Source organism: Tachysurus vachellii, chromosome 6, assembly GCF_030014155.1.
Source record: "Tachysurus vachellii isolate PV-2020 chromosome 6, HZAU_Pvac_v1, whole genome shotgun sequence".
Lineage (NCBI taxonomy): Eukaryota > Metazoa > Chordata > Actinopteri > Siluriformes > Bagridae > Tachysurus > Tachysurus vachellii.
In genome coordinates this window covers 11,313,894-11,336,261 of record NC_083465.1, presented here as the reverse complement: position 1 = coordinate 11,336,261, position 22,368 = coordinate 11,313,894, and the positions used below count along the sequence as shown (strand labels likewise).

General features: G+C 36.4%; 1 protein-coding gene and 1 long non-coding RNA gene across 5 annotated transcripts; both read right to left on the bottom strand.

Moving 5' to 3' along the window:
* Window positions 1–1,942: 1,942 nt before the first annotated feature.
* On the bottom strand, window positions 1,943–15,918 carry sufu (suppressor of fused homolog (Drosophila)). 4 transcript variants are annotated; one of them, XM_060872180.1, is made up of 13 exons: window positions 15,553–15,918; window positions 15,088–15,222; window positions 14,572–14,708; window positions 13,858–14,000; window positions 11,779–11,864; window positions 11,423–11,495; window positions 8,374–8,530; window positions 8,097–8,199; window positions 5,090–5,128; window positions 3,945–4,079; window positions 3,434–3,572; window positions 3,295–3,363; window positions 1,943–3,187 (listed from the first exon to the last, which is right to left on the bottom strand). In XM_060872180.1, exons 1-13 carry the CDS (start codon window positions 15,702–15,704, stop codon window positions 3,098–3,100), a joined length of 1,458 nt encoding a protein of 485 aa, XP_060728163.1. In that variant the 5' UTR covers window positions 15,705–15,918; the 3' UTR covers window positions 1,943–3,097. The 4 variants fall into 4 exon arrangements, with proteins under 4 accessions (XP_060728163.1, XP_060728164.1, XP_060728165.1 ...); XM_060872181.1 differs by having other exon boundaries at window positions 8,374–8,527; XM_060872182.1 differs by lacking the exon at window positions 5,090–5,128.
* Window positions 15,919–17,746: 1,828 nt separating this feature from the next.
* On the bottom strand, window positions 17,747–19,818 carry LOC132847162 (uncharacterized). Its single transcript, XR_009648605.1, has 2 exons — window positions 19,599–19,818; window positions 17,747–18,097 (listed from the first exon to the last, which is right to left on the bottom strand). It is a non-coding gene; the product is annotated as an uncharacterized LOC132847162 (long non-coding RNA).
* Between the last annotated feature and the right edge of the window lie 2,550 nt (window positions 19,819–22,368).

Genomic DNA, 22,368 nt, shown 5'->3' with positions numbered 1-22,368 from the left:
CCATGGTGAGCAGAAAAGCATTGGTCCAACAGTCCAGTTTGTGAGCCCATGATACCCCTGATAGCACCTAATGTGGCCTTTTGGAGTTGTAGATCAAACATATCAAGGTTTGATGTTTTGTGCTGAGATGCTTTTCTGCTCACCACGGTTATAAAGAGTGATTATGAGCTTTCGTATCCTTCCTGCTAGCTCAAACCTATCTGGACATTTTCTTTTCTCTGAAATCTTTTATCATTAAGGCTTTTCCACACACAGAACTGTCACTCAATGAGTGGTTTACTCAAACCAGCCCATCTGGTACTAACAATCATGCCATGGTTAAAGTCACACAGAACACATTTTCCAGTACAGCTTCATTCTGATGTATGATGCAAACTTTAACTAAAATTTTTGACCAGTATCTGCATGATTCACATGATTGGCTGATTGAAAACTACTTAAATCAGCAAATATTCTATTAAAGTCTATTAAAAAAAATAAAGTGGACAATGAGTGTAAATATTAATTGCATACAGTAATTACATATTTGTAAGATTAGTAATTACATATTGTAATTACATTTTTCTCTAAATTGGAGAAACTCCTTACAATTACATTGAAAAATTTTTTTTACATGAAGTTCTTTAAATAATAGTTGTTTTTTTTAATACACATGGGACAAAATGATTGACCATATAAAACAATATTGACTAATTAATATCAAAACCTGCCCAAAGCCTGACTACCCCTGCCAAAAGGTTTAGAATTGAAAGGGAGCCTGACACATTATACATAGCATATATTCAGTTCTGCTCGTCATTACAGTCTAAAACATATTTTTATTTAAATTAGCACTCTGTGCAAGGGTTTACAATGAAAGCATTTTACTACATACTTCTTTCTATATTAAAGGCTGGGCCTAAATCTTTGGAATATTCTTTTTTTTTTAGTTCAACTGACACCAGGGATTTAATGGCCTGTTTAACAAAACACCTACCACCAGGTTTCCTTTTTCACATTGTAGATGCAAAACTGATAACAATCTATAAACAGATGTATTCCTTGGCTTTATTTATAAAGTTTGAATTCGTTTTATTGCAACTTTGCTGTTAGTAATGCCACAATTTCTGTATCTGAATATAATTTAATCTTGAAATATTCTAGGTAAGAGAGCCAATAATCACCAAAGGCTTATGGACTATAGCAGGGCTGTGGGACAGCACAGGTTGCTCTGCAAGTGGTGTTTTGCATCAGTGATGCTGTGCACACTTGTTAAGTGGACATCTGTGCTCCCTATAAAGTGCACCCTATAAACCTGCCTACCAAGGGTTATATTTCATTATTTAAATGGGTGGGTTTGAAAATCAATGAAATTGTCACTGGAAAGTGAGATTAAAGTGATGAGATCCAACTGAAGCCTACTGCTTTGCATTTGATTCTATAACCAAGGTGTGACTATTTCAACATAGTCAATGCATAATCTTGCATGGCAGTGTATCGCTGTTCTCATCCGATACAAACACGACATGTGCTGAAACATGGATACAGGTTTGGCACTTACAAAGAAATCACAAAATTCAAGTTATTGAGTCCTAAAGAATGAAAAGAAAAATAAAGGCCTGGCATAAAAATGTGTGCTTGATACATAGCACATCATCTTCAAATTTGATCTAGTTGTGGTTTACATACAGCTTAAAATGGCGATATGAATATACAGTACAATATTTATGTAAAACTTTAATGCACTTTAATGGTAAAAACAGGCAGTTTAGATTTGGAAGAATATAAAATAAAGACACACTACATAAACCGCTTTCTTGAAAAAAAAAAAAACAAAACACTCAAACTTGTGGTTTAGTATGCATTTTGTGTATTAAAATAGTGAATTAATGCAATTTGAACATACTGCTTTCCTTTTAACTTCCAACCATAAAATAACATGAAACGTAACAGAAACGATGAGTGGAAATGTTAACCATTGTACTTTAATGGTTAAAGAAAGGAGGACATAACATGAGCTTTTAATCTCCTACATCCAGTACACGAGAATGCAAATTGAATACTGGCTTTGGTATAGATTAGCAATTTGCATCAAGATAGTGTTGATCACAGTTTTAAAAAGGCACTAGTGTATTTAATTTGAGAGCTAGCTATAAACACTTCACTAGCTCATGATATAAAAGGTGGATTCAATACAGCGTGACTGCACGAGAAGCAGTTTGTTACAGTTTTGCTGGTAAAAAGTTTACTCTAGCTAGTAAAAAATCTTAACAAGACTTAGTGATGAATGTGCACATTTTTGAATAATGCATTAAAGTACTAACAACAAGACAATTTCATGTTAAGGGCAGTATAGCTCTTATTTAGCTCTTTCTAGAGCTACAAATGATTTGATTTTTCAGGAAATAACCTTTGGTATAATCAATATTTTTGTACACAATGAACATTTAAAACAATGCTTTCTTATTCAAAGCAACTGTTAAGCATCTACTTCCTTGTGGCAGAGAAAACATTTGGGGATGCTATGAATTTGCTATGCCCAACTTTTAAAATGTGTAACAATGGTTTCAGCCAACCCCTTATAAAAAACTATCATTTTCTGTCCCCATTAATATAAAATAATAACAATAATAAAATATGTTTTTAGCTCTTCCATGTTTGTTCTCCCATAAATGCAGCTAGCATTGTTTAGATTTAGGATAGTCATTCTTCAACATGATGTAAACATCAGTCTGGGTTACTGCACATCATAGCATTACAGAAAGCCCTTTTATGTTGAATATTTAAAAAAAACAAAAAAAACAAAAGAAAACAAGTATTCAAAAACTTTTTTTCCTACTCATGCTGCAGGTACACAGGCAGACTTTGGAAAATGAACATTTAGAGGAATTTGGACAAAATTAATTCAGCAGAAATATCTGAAGGTTAAAATGTAAGGACGGAGTTAATACTTGGTGAAAAAAAGGCATATTCAGTGTCTTGTGCCAACAGCTGTCTGAGAGGGAGTCAAGTGTCTACGTGTCCATTTCCTCCAACTGTGTATAAGCATGAGTCTCTATGGAGCCCGGGCGGCTCTGCACTCCTCTAGAGACGTGGGGGAAGATGCAGCTTCTCAGTCTTATTGCAGCGGACTGTCAAACACTGTATCTGGCAGGATAGAAATCTTTAGCTTCTTATCAGGCCAGCTGTATTCCTTTGGTAGCTTGAACTGAAGGAGGAAGAGAGGAAAAATAAATAAATAAACAGATGCGTTTAAGAACAGAGATTCATGAATTCCTTTTAAAGCAGGTCATTGTGCATTCGGGGCCCATCTACCTCGTCACGAATACTCAGATCTTGAAGGTCGCCTAGCATGTGCTCCACAAACTCTTCAGTGAGAAGGATCTAAACAAAAGAAGCAAACATTAATACCAATTGAGTATGCCATTCAGATATAGTACTGGATATTCCTTACCTGTAGCCACGGCCCATGAGCAGCATAGGGGTGCTCTTCTGTTGCGAAAGCACCCTCTACTCCAGTGGATACAAAAGTGATTGCTGTGTCACCATTGATACTTTTATATGTGAAGTGCCGCCCATGGAGGATACGTCCTCTATGGAAGACAGAGAAGAGTAAAAAAGGCTTTGATTCCATCTATACAAAATGAGTTTACACTTCAACCTCTGATCTTATAATAAAACCTTTTAATGCCAGCACTTGGGATTGTTGGAACTGGCCAACTAAAAGATTTGCTGGCTAAGGACGTCAGTAACATGTTAACAGCTATGCTATTTTTAGAATACAAATGTAGGGGTAAAGGAACATCTGTTCTCAAAACAACAGGAGTTTAAATAAAGTGCATTTCCTTAGACATCAGTCATTCCCAATGAGAAAGGCCCAAGTTTACTGAACTGCAGCAGGCACGAGTGTGTGAGGTCGGAAAGAAAGCATGCCAGCAATAGAGACTGGAATGTCTGTACATTACCTGAGGCACAGTGGGAGCAGAGTTCCAGACTCCTGATTGAACTTGAGGTGCACACTCTCCAGCTGTCGTGTCCTCACCAGCTCATGGGGAACAATAGCAGATGAGCTCTCACTTTCCAGACTGTCCTTACGGCTTCTGATGAGAGTGGAAAGAGGGGCACGTGCAGGGGCAAAGCAGGGAGAGGAAGAGAGATAAAGGAGAAGGAATGAATAATTTTGCATATTTAATTTGCTCCTATTTTCTGCTGTCACAAAGATAGACTGCTCCAAAGATCCCTAGACATAAAGCAACAGTCCCTCTTTTTTTTTTTGCTTACCCAGAAGATCAACTGATTAATACTCATACATTTGCATGAAAGCATGGTCAGTCATCTGCCAGTTGCCAAAATGCACACATTTAGTCTACAGATTATTAAAATAGCTGCATATTTGGCACCACATTAGAAGTCCAGATCATGTAAACAGCATTAATTTCATCATAAAATCAAGGTTACTTTAAAGTTCTTTTCATGACAAATTACGTCACACGTATACACACAGAGCGAGACAGGCAGACAGACAGATGTGTGACAACCCTAATGTCACAGTGCCTATAAAGCACATTATAATCACAGTGTGAGATTCATATATAGCACTGTACTTTTGAAATGGTGAATTGTTTGTACTGCATCACTTTTGTGTCCTTAATGGCTTTTAAACATCAGTTAGCCAAGCAAACCAAGCTTTAGAGCAAATCAGATGTCATGGTGTAGGGAAACTGCCAGTGCCATAGCGGCACATTCATTATCCTAAGTAATTCAGACGTAGTCTTTAGAGCAGAGAACATTTTAATTATTCAGATTTAGGGTAGGCCGAATAAAAGGGAACTGCTGCCTTGCTACAGAAATTGCTCTTTTAACATTTCAAATATTTGTTCACTGCAACAAACAAATCTACTGTGCCACAGACCACTACAGTGTGTGCACCTTCTTTTTTGGAACAAAATGTAATCTGCGCATACTGACCGTTTATTTTAGCACCGTTTAACCAATTTCCCCATGGGGCTTAATGAAGTATTTTGATCACTTGATGAAAAACTCCACTAAGGAACATTTTGTTCATTACTGTTTTTTTTTTTTAAAACTCTCTCTATTGTTTGCCTCTTACCTTGAGTTCTGCTTGCTCTGCAAATGTCCGACTGATTGTCTAAAGAGAAATTAGGGGTAAATTTGTACCACAGCGAAGAGAAATTAATGCATTTACCATTACTGTTGAGAGGAAAATCAATTTCCTTTTATTTAAATAAATAAATAAATAAATAGATTATATTATATATATATAAAAACCCACTAAAACAGACAACCATTCCCCTATTTTATTTTTTCTAAGGGAAGATATGCTTTCAACACCTTTAAAACCATTCTAATATTAAAGGTTTGATTGTTGGGGTCACATCTGGTCAGTCATTGAACAAGATAATGCTTTCTGGATGAATTTTAAAACACACACTCCCCTAAATTTCCCCATAAGATGCTTTTTTCCATCAGGCACTGAACACTCGAGTTAGTTTTGCTGCATTTCAAAATCTACTAAACATTCAGTCATCAGTTTTCTTGATTCTTGCTGCAAAAACAGCAAGACTTAGATACATTTTTAAGGTTATTATAAAAATAGGCTGACAGTGAATGTCAATCTATCCAGACCTTCCAATGTCAGATTAATGCAAACACAAACATTTCTAGTATAATATAATGCAAATATCTACATAAATTTAGATGGAGATGTATTTCTTCCTACATGGTACTATAGATTCTGTATAGGTATATTACAGATGCCAGAACATTCTTCTGGAGTATGTATTAGATAGATTAAATTCACGCTTTGTAGTTCCTTCTGGCAAAACTCTAGCTACTATTTTTTTCCCCCTAAGATTATTTAATGATAAATAATACCAGTCAGCTACAGGACGTGTATGCTTGGCATGGCTAATGAAAGACACTGCACAACCTCAGCTTATGGCCAGGGGGCAAGGTGAGCAGGATGAGATGTGGAGGACAGAATAGGAGGCTGAGATTACCCCAACCCCCTGCTGTGTGAGGTGTTGAACGAAGCATCGAACGACTGCACTGAGATCAATGAGATGAGAATAGACTGTCAAACAACTCAGTTCACCCACAAGGAGAATCAACACACAATACACAGATATTAGAAAAGCTTTGAAGACATTTTCATAACAGCCTTTGGATTGACAGACAGAAGTGAATGCTTATCAGTAGTGTGTTTAAAAAAAAAACAAAAAAAACACACCTCACTTAAAGGTCAAAATCTACAACTCTGCTTGCATGATTTGATAAATGATAAAACAAAACCTCATAATTACCTTTTCTATCATGCAGCCATCCCCTCATTCCTAAAGAGTCTCACACTAACCAAAAGCTGCAACTAATAGTCACTGTACAGACATATACATTCAGGTACATTTCCAAGTTACTGGCATTGTTCAGTGTTTTCTAAAAACACAGCACAGTGAACACTGATGATATATCTTTCTGGAGCCTGTAGCACAAATGCTCTGCACAGAACAAACTAAATACACTTGCTTAGATCAATTTTAATTATGTTCATTTCCCATTAAAATATTCCAAGAAACGAAATATAAGATTCTCGTATTTTTATTTGTTATAAGCTTCAAATTTTCTTGGTCTGCTTGCTATTCCTCTCATTTTCCACAATCATTTCCAAGAAATAAACAAAATTATCTCCCTAAAGGATAAGCAAATGGAAAACTTACTAAGATGTCACTAACAGTGTGTTCATTTTATTAATGGTAATTTACTCACTGTATACCAGGTGTATGGGCAGGAGAGGTTATACTCAATATTACTCATGCAAAAATGGAATAAGGAAATTCACTTTGACAATTATCTTGATCAGTATGTTAACTAAAAAAAACCTTTCTATTAAGGAAAATGGACAAAAATTCAACAAGGTTAAAGATGGATTCTGATGACAGGCCTGTACCACCTCCATTTTTGGAAACTGGCTAATGTGTATTGTGTGTTTCCAAAAGGGAACTGATTTAACCAAAAACAAAATCTGATCGATTCAAATAATACCAAACGATGAATTATCTTGCTAGTGAATCACCAAAAAACCCTAAATAGGCAAGTATAGACCATGCAAAGCAGCGATATCTGATTAATATTTGTGAGCAAAGCTTTAAACAGACCTGGAGGGATCCTTGCTGCTTCTGTAAAAAGTCTTTATACTTTAATCAATACATGACAACAGCTGACTAACAACACTGCTGTAAATTTATAAGGAATTTCTGAGGAAGCTGTAATATCTTGGAAAATGATAAACAGGTTCAAACTTGTATCAGACCGGTTCACTTTAAATCAACATGTAAATGCCAGCAACCATGTTGTCAAGATGCCCATTAATTATAATACATGCATTTTAATGAACGTGGAGATAAATTTTAATGATTATCCATTTTAAGATAACAGCAATGGCAAAGAGCCAAAATAGATTTTTCCCCCTTATTCTAAAACCAGCACACAGTGATGACTCATAACAAAGTTTGCTTCTAGAAATATTAATTTCCGCTGACATTTGTGGTTATTGTAAGCAAAACATCTCGTTTAACAGCGATACATCTGATTTATGTTCAAATGTTTGATTTGAAATGTATTCTATGAATAATGAGTCACCATCAGAAACCTTTACCATAAAGCAAGCAACAGCAATTTGGGCAACATTAGGAGGAGATTAAAATAATAATAATAATAATAATAATAATAATAATAATAAAATTTAAATCTCCACTTCAGGGCACAGTTTCATTAATACAGAAGAAACTGGTAGAGTTACACTAAAATATTTAAACAAACATAGAAGTATTCAAATAATTAAATGAGCAAATCAAAGTAATACAGTCTTTGTCACTTCTGGGAAAAGTCCCCTGACAATTTCACTGTACATCCACCAGGTTACCCCAAGAAATACTTCTTCCCTTTACATCAGTCTGATATCGTCACTGATGGACAACCAACACTGCCACCCCACACACCCACCTCATCCACACGACTAATCAAAGTCAGCAGATTTATACTGACTTAATTTGGGACCGACTTCTCCAAATTCACTGTAAAGAAATTCCAAAAATACTTACAGTGGCCGGTCTTGGTGATGTCTCTGACTGTTAATGGGAGGTAAGATTGACTTGCTGTTAATCTCCAGTCCTTTCCTCAGGGCTTCCCTGATCTGTTCAGTGTCTGCAAATAAAATACAAAGAAATCTTATCTGTTCTTTAAAGTATGATGCCACTTAGTTAAAAAAAAAAAAAAAAGTAAAAAAAAATTACGCATTAGAAGCAATAAAAGATTATATTGTTTCTGACCATCGTCTCTTAGATTTTATTCATTACTTCCCTATATTAAATGGCTCACCTTTCTCAGACAGCCTGCGTGGCTGCGATCCAATGCAGATGCTGCGGCTGTCATCCTCATCCTCGGGAGGTCGGCTCAGGTCATCCCATGCACACTTGGCACTGACTCCGCTCAGGTTGGAGCCGTCTGTTTCGATGCCTTTATCCACCCTCTCCTGCTTGGATTGAATAATTCACATACACATAAAACACCACATCAAATAAAGATGGGCAGGCAAAAAAGTGCACATATATGGTTGGAAGTCTATCTACTGAAAAATGGCAACCTAAATGCGATGGTCGTAGTGGATATTTATTTTATAATCAAATGGTTTGGTCTACTGCAGTGTAGAGCTGCAAAATGCCTCTTTACTGATATTAAAATAAATACATCTGTTGGAAAATAAAGACGAACATTAAATAAACACTGCATAAATTTCCCCACATCAAACTATGAAGTATAATGTAAAATGTCTCAATTTGAAACTTATGAACTGACAGGTATTCTGTTAACCATTAATGTTCAGATTCCTCAAACCATCCTTCTCTATCAGGAAAGCAATATCTTGTGCTACTTTGGCCAATGAAATAGGAAATGACTAAAACGAATGATTAATTTACCAAAACAAAGTTAGCACTGGCTGTGTTTCTTTTCAGTTTTTGCATACTGTATTCTAAACTAATATACTATATTAATGGGTTTATATGGATTAGAATGTGCATTATGGCAATGTCAGGCAGTAGTGTTGCCACAAGCAAAAGTATTTAAACAACTAAAAAGTAGTTAAACCCGTCTTTCAAGCCAGTGATGCTGATAAGCACAACATTGCTTACCATATATTGTGACTACGCAAGTACAGGAAGAGCAATTACTTTTGATTTTTTTTTTTCTATAGACTGAAGACATTTGGGTTTGAGCTCACAATCTGTCCAGATCATTTTTAAAAGTATTTGAACAGTATTGGAGTTTTACAATAAAAAGTAAACATCCATTGCTTTCAATAACTATCAATCCAGTGACGTCACCAAAATGTTTCAAAATGTTCTTTCAATTTTTGTATATATGGGGGTTTCACTCCTTATCTTCAGCACATGAAAGTCTTCTGATTGACTTGGCCAGTCTAAAACTCCACTGATTAAATGCTTTGTTGTGTTTTGAGTCATTTTCTTGCTCTATGATGATCTTTTTCATATTTAGACCGGATGCATTTCTCTGCAAATCGTCAGACCGAATGTTTCTGTAGACTTCTGAACTCATTTTGCTCTGATTGTAGAGTTATATCATGAATAAAAATTAGTGAGTCTGTAACAGAGACATGGAACCCTAATCCATGATGCTACTTCCACCGTGCTTGACTGATGAGCTTGTAGGTTTTGGATCAGGAGCAGAGAATTTCTTTCTTTCTCCACACATTAGTCTTCCTGTACCTGTTCAGATTGCTGGTGATGCCACGTGACGTTTTCTTCACAGCTTTCACAATGTTTGTCAACAACTGCTGTTGTTTTCTTTGGCTGAACTGTTTGACAGCTGGATGTCAGCACATCAGTGTGTTTGTTTGTTTTTTCAGGACATTCTTAAATTGTACTGGCTATACCCAACGATTGTGCACATGGTCAACATAATTAGCTTTTCTCCAAAAGACAGCTCCCTGGTCTTCATGTAAGTTTATCTATTTTAACCAAGAGTAGACAGAGTCATTCATTGTTTAACCTATTAGTCTAACATGGTACACCTGGGCAACAGAAAACCTGTCAGTTATATGTTCCAATCATTTAAAAAAATGTGTGGGTTCAAACAACAAAATGAAGTCAGCGTCAGAGGGTTTCAGATAGGGAGATAAATTCTGGGTAATACACTTTATTATTATTATTTTTTTTAAATTGACTGCTTGTAAATGATACAGATTAACATGACAAACTAATTTGATGTTGGAAAAAAGTGGTCAAAGAGCAATAAGATGAATTAAAGTTAATAAGATTCTCATGCTATAACTAAATATTTAATGTTTTAAAATATATATAGTTTGCTATTTTCTTACAGCTTTAAAATAAATCAAATAATCAGGAAATAAATTCAGAATATCAGAATAACCTTTAGACCTAGCCACAATGCAGAACAGTATTTCCAACACCAACTAGAACGGAAATGCCACACTGACAAACTAATAGCACTATTTACGTCATGCATACTGGCAGTGCCAATGTGTGACAATCCCTATCATCAACCAAATTTGACATATTCCCATTAACTGACTGCCCACACGAGATGCAGATGATGTGTTTGCTGACTGAATAGAACCATTTTAATGTAGTAGGAGTTAAAAGTAGTTGTTTTCATACGTTGGCAAAAAAAAAAAAAAAAAAAAAAGCTTTTGAGCCTCTCCTGTGGACATAGTCTGGATCTACAGCGTAATAACCACGGTCACGTTCATTTTCTTTCTCTGTTGCTATTTTTGAATTCCACAAATTCTTTCATCGGTGATTTTTTCATCAATTCTTTCATTCAGTGATCGAACAGATTTGCAACCTGCTGCTTAGCTGATCCAGCTCCACGTGGTCATGCAGCAAGGATTGGACCTTAAACACCCCCCTTCATGACCAAATGAAAAAACTTACAATCATATAAATTATAATGAATCATTTTATATATTAATTCTAATTGAGTCATATGAGGAACTGCACACAGGGGAAATTAACAAGTGTTCTACCGGACTTCAATTAACCAACATGGAAAAGCTCTTAAAGACTCTCAGTAAAGTGTTTTCTTTTCAGAATAAGGTCTTTTCAGGGTCACCACAGCGGATTATCAGGTCCGCGTATTTGATTTGGCACAGGTTTTACGACGGATGTCATTCCTGACGCAATACTCCCATTTGATCCAAGCTTAGAACTGACACAGAGTTAGCGCTTCAGTGGCTGGGTTAGCTCCATGCCCGGGAATTGAACCCAAGCCATGGTAATGTGACTGAAAGATCCTGCTGTTGGACCACCAGGAGGCTAAGAACATTCCACATGTAAAATCTAATACATTATCCACAACAAAGAAGAAGAAATAAATAATAAAGCCTTACTTGTAAGTGAGGATCAATGTCAAATATAGTCTCCCCTCTCCTCATGTCAGTGATTAACCACGGACCTCCGGCACTGCAAACAGAGCAGGAGGCAGGACAAGCCCATTTTAAAAACAAGGTCAAACAAAGCTTTTCAGGGTCAGTGACCCATCTAACTCGAGAAAAAGCTAAACATTGTAAACACTACACCAAAGTCTGAAATCAAGCCAACAACAATTCCAGTGTATGCAACATTTTTCCAGGAGGCATAACATTTGTAGTCACATTTCTCGAAGAACACATTAAATTGGAATTGCACATTCCAAAACAAGGGCTGTCCCAACTTTTCTCTGAGCCTGGTTTACAACTATACTCACACACGCACTCCACGCAGCAGGTCCAAAATGCCCTGACCATTCCACTGCTGTGCTGCCTGCAGCTCTTCTGTGCATACCCCAACAATCTTCAAAGCACAAAAGAACAACACACAGTTAATATTTCTACACAAAAACATTGACACTAAACAAACAGGTACACAAACTCTCTATTCCAGGATATATAAATTTATATTCCTGCCTTGTGCACAGTGTTACTGAGATTCACCACCTTCTTGGCCAGGATAAAACAGTTACCAAAGATGAATAAATGTGGTACAGTGATGCCTCGAGATACGAGTGCTCTGACATATAAATTTTTTGAGATACGAGCTGTGATTCGACCAAATTTTTGGCTTGAGATACGAGCAAATTTTTGAGATACGAGCATCCGAGCCGCCGCCACCGAAACAAAAATCCCCAACAACCACTTGTGCTCCGTTTCCCCCGCCTCAGCTTCCCGCGTCTCACTCGGGTAATGCCGCCTTTCCACTGCACACGACAAACGACGGCCGATAAACAGGAAGTCAATCATTTCCTATGGAGAGTTGCAAAGGACTGCGTGAGGTGCCGACCATCTGCGGATCCGTAATTTTCAGATCCGTTAAAAAATTTGAACTTGTGCAAACTACACAGCATCTGATATGGTTCTGTTCTGGGCAAGAATCCACGCGCCCGTCCGTGTGCATAGACAGAGCAGAGAAAGCAGCGCTTTTAGACCCCCCGTATAACAGAACCACTAATCATGCATAGTATTAGATATGCTCGCTTACGTGTTTTTGGAAAGTAATAAATGAATGAATTGATAAATAAATAATTAAATAATTAGAAAGAGAGTGAGAGAGAGAAAAATATGTGGAGATTTATGACGTAAACTGGTCCAACGAACACAGGTTCCGGCATGGTGGAGTCGGGGTTGGAGGAGGGAGTTCAAATCGCAGCAGCAGTGAAGCGCTAGAAAGCGGCTCAATGAATGGGAATTTAAATGGTCGGGTAATATGGATGTCGTAACCGGATTGGTGCGCGTCGTGGACAGGTGATTAACGGCTGATGCACGCTTGACGACGTGGCCTGCCAGAACTAACGCGATGCTTGACTTAAGTTCGTTAATTTTAGTGAAGTTTAGTTAAGTTCCATTTAAGTTTAAAGTAGCAGTAAGAGTGTACAGAAGCGAGTAAGTGAACGAAAGCGAAAGTGTACGTACGAGACAAAATTCCTCCTGTTTACTCCTCCCTCAACCTCCATGCGCATCTTCCGTAAAGTAAAACCAGTTTATTTTTTAACATTCTCTTTTATTACTGTATGTTTTTATACAATATTTGTCATTTATAAATACAGGTACTGTACATTTTTCATATTCAAAACACAAACAAAACAACTGGAGTGGAATTTTTCGAGCTGGAACGGATTAATGGGATTTCAATTCATTTAAATTGTTTTGAGATACGAGCAATTTGAGATACGAGCAAGGTCACGGAACGAATTAAACTCGTATCTTGAGGCATCACTGTACATAAAAAAAATATATAGCAATAATAATGTTGGTTGTTTTAATATAATAAACATCTGCATGGTCATCTGTTAAGTTAGATTGATGGTGGTAAAAAAGCAAGCCCTCCTAATGCAAGTTTAGCTCCCTTAATAATCCCATACTCAATTTCGCAGAAGACAGAAATCCATGTACTGGAAACATATTAGATAATATTAGTTCAAACTAACCACATTAATATACTACCTTGGACAAACACACGTACAAAACTAAGATTTTTACCAAACCAGGAAAAAAAAAATACATCACAGGTTGATCATTAGATTAAGCTTTGGAAACTGGAGTCTATATAAAAGTTTACTTTAAAGTAATCCAGAAAAAGGTTTTATCCTCTCATCTTTGACAGACAGCTTGGAGAAAACAGTTAGGTAAGAGTTAGTATTACAGTATTTTGCTATTGAATAGGTGTAAATAATTATATTTACATTTACTAAGGCATCATATTGTTGCACAGCACATAGCACAACAGCATAGAACCAGTATACAAGAACAATGAAAGGACAATTTAATCATGTTAATTTGTTGTGCCTTACTTGAAGGAAGCTGACCAGACCAAATGGTGTTTGTACAGGTTGCATCTGGGGGTCCTCTGTGAGCAGCATGTGCTGGATTCTGGACTCGCTGTTATCTAATGGGCTGTGCCATGAAATGTGGTCACCGCTGCAAAATGTGTTTTCTATATCCCAAAATAAAGACAACACGTTTAAATGGTTTGGATTTCTCTCAAATGTGCCAGAAGGTGATGCCATCCTCACCTTCTGCATTATTGCCTTTCTAAAAGAATAATACATATGCTTGATCTTGTATATAAGGGTCAGAAATTACTGCCTTCAACAGAGTGTTTAAAGCCAATAAGATAGGATTATTATTAAAAAATAATATTCAAGTAATGCAGTGGCCAGTCCTTTACAGAATTTACACATATGTGAATCGAGATCAAATGAATATGAAAGTCTCAATTCTGCTCAATTTCTCCTCACAACTTGCTTTTGTTTTGCTGTGACCATGTCTTCTAGGTAGATTTTAAATACTTTAAGTACAATACGTTCCTCTAATTGTTGTTTTAAAATACGAATAAATCTTTAAACAAATTTATAGTGATATATCACTTTGAGCTATCCTTCCGGCTACGTGCATGACAGCAGACGTACGATTTAGCCCTCGGTCCCCCGGATTCAGTACAATTAGTTGGAACTGGCTGCATTTACAAAGAAAATTATGCAATCGGTGCCAAACCTGTTTCATACCTGATTGAAAGACGTATCGAGCCAAACCTTGCATAAGCTCAGCTGGCCAGGTTGGAGGAGCGGTCTCTCCTGCCTCCCTCTTTAACCTAAATGTAAGCTCAAAACCAAACCCACTTGGACCTTCTTGACCAGTGAATCTAAAAATAATAATAAAAATGAAACACTGTCAACACTTAAAAATAATGCATCTCTGTATACTTTTATAATCTACATAAACTTAGACATGTTTACAGATCATTATATGGAGCCAAAAAATGCAGACTGTATAATGACCCTGAAAGTTAAGTGTGTGTGTTTTTTTTTTATATCCATTATGGTGTATTATCTGAAATATACATGGAGATTTGATGACCCTGAAAGTTAAATATGTGTTTTGTTTTGTTTGTTTTTTTAATATAGAGCCAAAATGCAGACTGTATAAAGACCCTGAAAGTTAAATATGTGTTTTGTTTTTTTTATATCAATGATGGTGTATTATATGAAATACACATGGAGATTAGATGAAGTTACACTTACTCGTGAACTCTGTTGTCTCCATACAGATCACTCAGGCCGAGACTCACATAATGCCAGTGTTCCTGTACATCCAGAGCAGGACATCCCACGTTCCTGTACATACTTATGTAGTCTAAAGGATCTGGTCCCCCTAACCTGTGTTTACATAATGAGAGGGTAAAACAAGGCGAACTAAACAGCCGTGTATAACGCTACTTGAACAATGTTCTGAACAGCACAGAGCTTTTCTTACACCAGTACGAGCAGATAAACACCTTAAAAGATTTTCTTTTTACATCCAAACACGACTGAACATTTAAAACAAACCTCTGCTCACATATTCGGATGTAGCTGCTAGCCGTTTTTAGCTCTCTAGCTACAACAATCCTTGATTAAATCAGGAGTAAAGATTTGCTGCTAATTTCATATTTATTTGCATTACACACGATTTTAAACCGCGTTTCAACGTGCAGTGAAATCACTTACCAGTACTTAACGATGGCAGTGACTTGAAGCGGGTTTGGCTGATCGGGATACAGGCGCCGACACTCCGCGTAAATAGCCTGCAGACCCGGCGGAAAGAGCGAGGCGAGCCCGAGGTGGCCACCCGCTCCGCCGCTAGGCCGCATTTTATCCATCCTTCACCACGACACCCAAAAAAAAAGAATAAAAAACAACTCAGAAAAAACCGAAATCCTGAATCCTACTTGACGACAGTACGAACAACTCTATCAAGCGATAATCCACTTTGAAAAAGTTAATTTTATTCCAGCGTATGTATCTTTTATAAACCCTGAATCCTCTCGTCTCCCCCCAGGGTTTGTGGGGTCAGCGGGAGGCGTGTACTCTTACTTTGACTGACAAGTGTTCTGTTCAATCAGAACAGCGTTGTCGAAAGAGACGCAACGTGATTGGATACAGCATATGAAGCGTAAGGAATACATAGTCTTCTGCTATTTCATACACTTTTTTTTTGTTTAAAGTTCTCTCTCTCTTATATTTATTCATTTTTTTTAGATCTTTACATGAGTGACGGAATGCAAGACTATTTAAAACTAACCACATTGAATTAAGCAATTCAATCCTAAATGAACTTGCTGTACTTATAGGCGCCACCTACTGTTTATTTATACAGTTATAATTGAGATACATTTCTTTTAATTAAAATAAAGTAATGAAATCATTTCAGAAGGGATCTTGACTTTTGAGGAAGAGTCACTAACTGTACAGGATAGTAATAACAGAAAAACCTGGTTAAAGTCAAAGTAATGTGCTAATGTGGCTTAATACTGTCAGTGAAATCATTTGACATATTATTTAGAATACATAGTGTGCAGTTGAATGTTCTCCCTGTGCCTCGGGGGTTTCCTCCGGGTACTCCGGTTTCCTCCCCCGTTCCAAAGACATGCATGGTAGGTTGATTGGCATCTCTGGAAAATTGTCCGTAGTGTGTGATTGTGTGAGTGAATGAGAGTGTGTGTGTGTGCCCTGCGATGGGTTGGCACTCCGTCCAGGGTGTATCCTGCCTTGATGCCCGATGACGCCTGAGATAGGCACAGGCTCCCCGAGTGTGCAGTTGACAACATATCTAAGAAGTGCAATTCTTAATTTATCTTGTCACCAACAGACTGGCTTGCCTGGTGCTTGGATAAAAGAGTCATGCATGGCCTTTCTGCATACTGACAGATGAAACGTAACAACTTTGGAAAGATTTTGAGGGCTTTGGATATGGGTACCTGTATTGGCATTTTTGGTTATTTTTTTTTAATTTGCTGTATCGTTTATGAGTTTAATATTGATATACTGTGATTGAGTGATTTATCTGATGCAGAGAAGATTTGTATGATCTGAAGCAGCTGAGCTTGGCCTGTTGTAAATCAAATCGGTGATAGTTATCTCTTTATATATATATATATATATATATATATATATATATATATATATATATATATATATATATATATACATACTGCCTTTTGTTCACTTTCAATTACTAATTACTACGTTTTTAATTACTAAAACGATTCAAAATTATATTATAGTGACCCAATGTACATTTTAAATACCCAACTTTGCATATTTTTCCACATATGCATGCTTACATTCGTGCCTTTGGATTAGCCTTGATTACATTCCTTTCACGCATATAGTGACCCGTGTCCAGACAGTCAGATCTGTCTGGGAGAGTATGGCCACCTTCTACATCCCATCTACTGTTCCCCTTAATATACAAACTTTCAGAACCAAATTACACAGCCAGAGTAACACCACTACTATCATTCCATTTCTTCTAACTAAGCCTTGGGTCTGGTTTTACCAACATCAAACCCCTTTCAGACCCTCTGGTAAATGTAGCAACCCTGAAATCACTAGTTCAGGTGGCCAGAATGATTCACCCTGAGAAGTGAGCTACACTGGAGTAAGCTGGAGCAGGTGTTTGGCACAAGCCAGGAGCTTCCGGATTCTGTTAGAGTAGATTTCGGCTGGTGTATGGAACCTACCCAAGCACTGCTGTAAACATCATTAATCACAGAGAGGAATTTGGGGTGTGTGTAAAACCATGGGTTGGGGAGCAGAAGTATTGAACAGGGAAGAGGTTTGTTCGACAAACTGAGGGTTGTCACCATGAGGACAAAACAGAAAATGGAAAGATTTCTTCTTTACAAAGTAAAGAAATTGATTGAATTTCATTTCATGATTTATTTTTTGCCATCGTAGTCTCTAATGCACATCTGGTATGAAAGTGTGTACAAAGTTGTGTCTTTTGTGTGTCATACATCAAGCATTCTACTGTCAAAGTACAAGAGTGCAGCCTGCACTTGGCTTTCCTTTGTTTCCTATAAAGGAAATGTGTTAATAATGTGTTATCACATTATATGTATTATATCTCATTATATGTATTATATGTATTATATTTTATTTTACACAACGTTTATAAGAATGAAATGGATATCAGCAGTGGTTGTGCTTGCTAATTGTTCTCGGTAGGGTGTCCATGACTTTCGGTTTCCATGGAATGATCCTGAGTCATCTACCAGGAGCAGGAGATAAGGCATATTTGTGGTCAGTGTGTGGGTGGACACACATTTTCATACTTAAACTCACATATCATCGGTGTAGATCTCGACTTATTGTACGCTCCTATATGTTCTACTTTGTAGATTCATAGCATGTTCAGACGATACAATTCAATGCATATGTGAAAGCATCATACAGTCTAGCATTTAAAATAGTATAAATGATTCTCTGCATATATTACAGACAAACCTTTAAGTAGTTTCTAATTAAATGAGAACACTGAATAAAAACCTGTGATAGAAGTTAAGGGGTAAATGATTCTAAAGCCATTTGATTAGTTCACCCACTCGTGGTGTTAAATAAACACAAAGAGCCTCTCTCACATGCAGTGCATATAAAATTTAAAAAAAAATGAGTATGAGTACATGAATAGTTTGCACTTGATTTATAACATATAATCGAATTTCATTTTTACAGGCATTTAAATGTAAACAAAGAATTTTAAATTACTGAAGGGAAAAACAGGATTTATTTTTTTTTAACCATTAATAAAACAAATACACCGTCTCTAGAGTGTTTGGGTTGTTATGCAGATAAAGAGCACATTGCCAAAAGAACTGAGTCCATAGATGAGCTCCTCATAACCACCATCTATGGAATTCAGTTCTCAGGGCCAAGTGCTCAGAAGAGCCATATACTGTTCTTATTGTATATGAAACTGGATGCTGAGACTCACATGGCCCATGAGATTGAGGCTGCTCCACCAAGACACAGCTCTATAGAGCCATTAGCGGAACCACATTCGCTGAAATCAGATCTTATAAGAGTTCAGGGAAATACAGTTCAAAAGTTTTAACGCAGAGGCTCATCAGCACTAAGTAAAGCCTTGTCAACCTGTTAATAATTCCTGCTCAACCTTATAAAGGTCTAACTACCAAAACAAGTGAAAGGACTTAGCTACGTTTATTTTCTCAATGTTATCTCATTCTCATATTTGTTCAATGTTTGATCATTACTGAATTCCTGAGACAGGCACATTGCACTTCATGTCCTCAGTTCTGACCACACCTGAAGAGTTTCAGGAAATTTACTTTCCATTGAATCAGACTAAAACCAGTTGAACGGCCTTAATGACCGAACAGTTAAAAGTCTCCATAAACTCCAAACAAGATGCATTACATGTGTTACAACAGATTGTACAGAGTACACTATATGACATGTTTTTAATGAAAAATGCCATTCATAAAATCCTGCAAAAAAAAAAAAACCCATCCTAAAAATATTACAATGAAAAAGTATTAAAGAATTAAATTAAACAATTAAAGAATTTAAGGTTCAATTCATGAAAGTAAGTAAAAAACATTTTATACTATATTTTATTTCAATTTTAGAAAAACTACTCTCTAGTAATTCCAATACACTTTTGTTCTTTTTGTCCTTAAATACACAGAACCTGTAAATATTTTATTACCTTACATGTTTCCAAATAATAATTCTGTGTACCTGATACTCACCTATTAGAGAGAGAAAAAATGTGTCTATAAGTAATATGTCTCATTCCTGGAGAAAGTTCCTCCTTCAGTATCCGCCATCTTCTCGTAGTTGATGAATTTCCAGAGCTAGAACACATCCAACCTCTCCATTAGAGTTACAAGGACTTATATATAAACTGTACATTCTTCAGCTTAAATACCTATGTATGTCTGTGTTACTGCCTCACTCATGGACACACTCACTCACTCATGGTCTATGAGTACGGTAAGCCCGGCAGTCACTTCCCAGTAAGAAGGAAGCAGTGGGAGGGAGTCTCCCGCCCCCTCGTAATGAATCAATACACAGCGCTTCTGAGGAAAAATATCTCACTGGTTCAGCCCTCAGTTCCCATAAAACAAAAAACGGGAAAAGGGGAGAGGAAAAAAAACTACTTGTCTCAGTAGAAACCAGGAATTCCCCTATTGCAAAAACATGGTTCCATGCAAGGATAGGTGACACAGCACATACAGAGAGAAACTAACTGTCTGAAAGTTTGTTTTTGCATTTCCAAAAAGGAAATGGAAATCCTACATGTTGAACACTCATTTTTAGAGTCATGTTTACTGTTAGTGCTTCGGTACAAAAAAACAAAAAGAATGATCAGTTCAAGTTTCCTCATATGGAAGTTTCTGCTGATTAATACATGTAAGTTGCATAATACTGAGGTGTGGTATTAAAAGCGTGAATACAGTTCTTCCACCTTCCCACTCTACTTCCATGTTAACACTTACTGTAAGGTGAAGTCATGGAGTATTCGCAAATTCAACCTACAAAATTAGGTTTTTATAAAAATGGCTAGCCTTTCGAATTGTATTTTAAGATATGACTAATGTCTCAAAATAGGTTCTCAAAATAGGTCCGATATTGCAATGTGGAATATGATTAATTTCAGTCATATGACATTGTTACCCACACTGAGAATACCTCTTGAATATACTCATGATATTTAAGGTCAAATGTGTGCTCATAAAAAGATAATAATTATACCGCAACAGGCAGAAAAAAGAGAAATTTAACATTTTTTAAGAATGGTAATCTGATAGCTGTTTTCATATAAATAAATAAATAAATAAATAGATAGATAAATAAATAAATAAATAAATACATTTATATTTCTTGGATTCCAATTTGAGGTTATTCATTCTTCGTTTGAGCGTGTGATTTGTTCTTTTATATCATACAATTACAGCTTTAATAGGTCTCTATACTGCTGATAAAATTTAACATATGAGTAGAAATTACATTTATAGTATTACTTTTTTTTACAGTCAGATATGGTGTAAGTTACAGTTATTACCAACTTCGCTACTTTAACAAGAAGTCAATAAAAATTCATAAAATAGCAATTTCTCAATATCCGTTTGGTCATCCTGGAAGTCGTGCAAGTTTGTCATGGTGATAAGTCTACACAATTTCACCATATATCTTTCTACATACTTTGACTTTTGCCTGCTGAAGCTGAAACCTCTACCCAGTTCTTAGAAAGTGCACAGTATTAGAAGAAGCTGGGGGTCAAGCTATCCATGTGCAGTGACTTAAAAGCTGAGGGCAACAATAAGGGAATCTACTTTCAGAGAAAATCCTTCTGCTGGTAGGATAAGTTGCAACTGACATTTTGAACAGGACTTCAGAAACAGACACGGCTTTCATGCTGCTGTTTGAACACGGGGGAAATTGGCTGCAAAGGTCACTGAGCCCATTTCCTTTCCCCTATGCTCACTGAGATAGACCTTTACAGCACCCATTCTTTTTTTTATGTGCACTTTAACCAATAGTCATCATATTCAAATGCTCTATATGTCCGTAAGGGTGTGGGTTACCAAAGAGTGCGGAGAGGATTTTCCTTCCTTGCTTGTTAAGCTGACCTCGGTGGTATCAGTCTCTTTCCCAAAACCTTGATTTTTGCTTTGAGAAGGATGACTAAGCAGTAAAAAAAATCTCCCTTTTGTTTTTAAACCAGCCATGGTGGGCTCATGCTTTCAAAGTAAACCAATTAGTCTGCAAGCATTAAAGTTGGTGTAGAAATTAGACACTAATAACCCGTAACCCACACAACTACATCAACTATACTATTTTAATGTTATACCTGGTTCATATATATACATAATAAATATTATGTGACTGTTGGTTTATTTGGTTACTGTTAAATATTCTTGAAAAGTATGCAAAAGTAAAGTATAGCCATCTCAAAAACAGATGTGATTCTAGGCCTAAATAAAATACTTTTCCAACAAATAAGAAATACTAGGTTTATTACAACATTTCTTGTCTTTTTTTTTGCCACAATTCTTCAAGTTTTCCAATATCTAAACATTTGACTTTCAACAGTCTATGTTCTTTCTTTTGCTTAAATGAATTCCCATCATTTCATGTTACAAAATTACCAGCAGTGTGAAACTGACCAATACAGAACAGGAACTTTTTTTTTCTACCACCACTAAATAAGCTTTCCCAGGCTCTCAGTCTACCACATGGAACATATTTATTCTGTTAACATTACTTTGCATTAATCAGAAGGTCTGTACCACCAGAAATAAATCAATGAAATATTATGAGCGTAAAAGTCTAGTGTATATTATAACAATAACAATGCATTTTGATTGAGTTATTGAATTGTTGGTATTCTGTTGCCAAACATGTGGACTAAATTTCTATTTAAAGTTATAGGGGAAATAGATATTTCTCAATATAATTTGTGGTCACAAGTTTTTGGTCACAAGTTTTTTGTCATGCCAACATGTGTAGGATGCG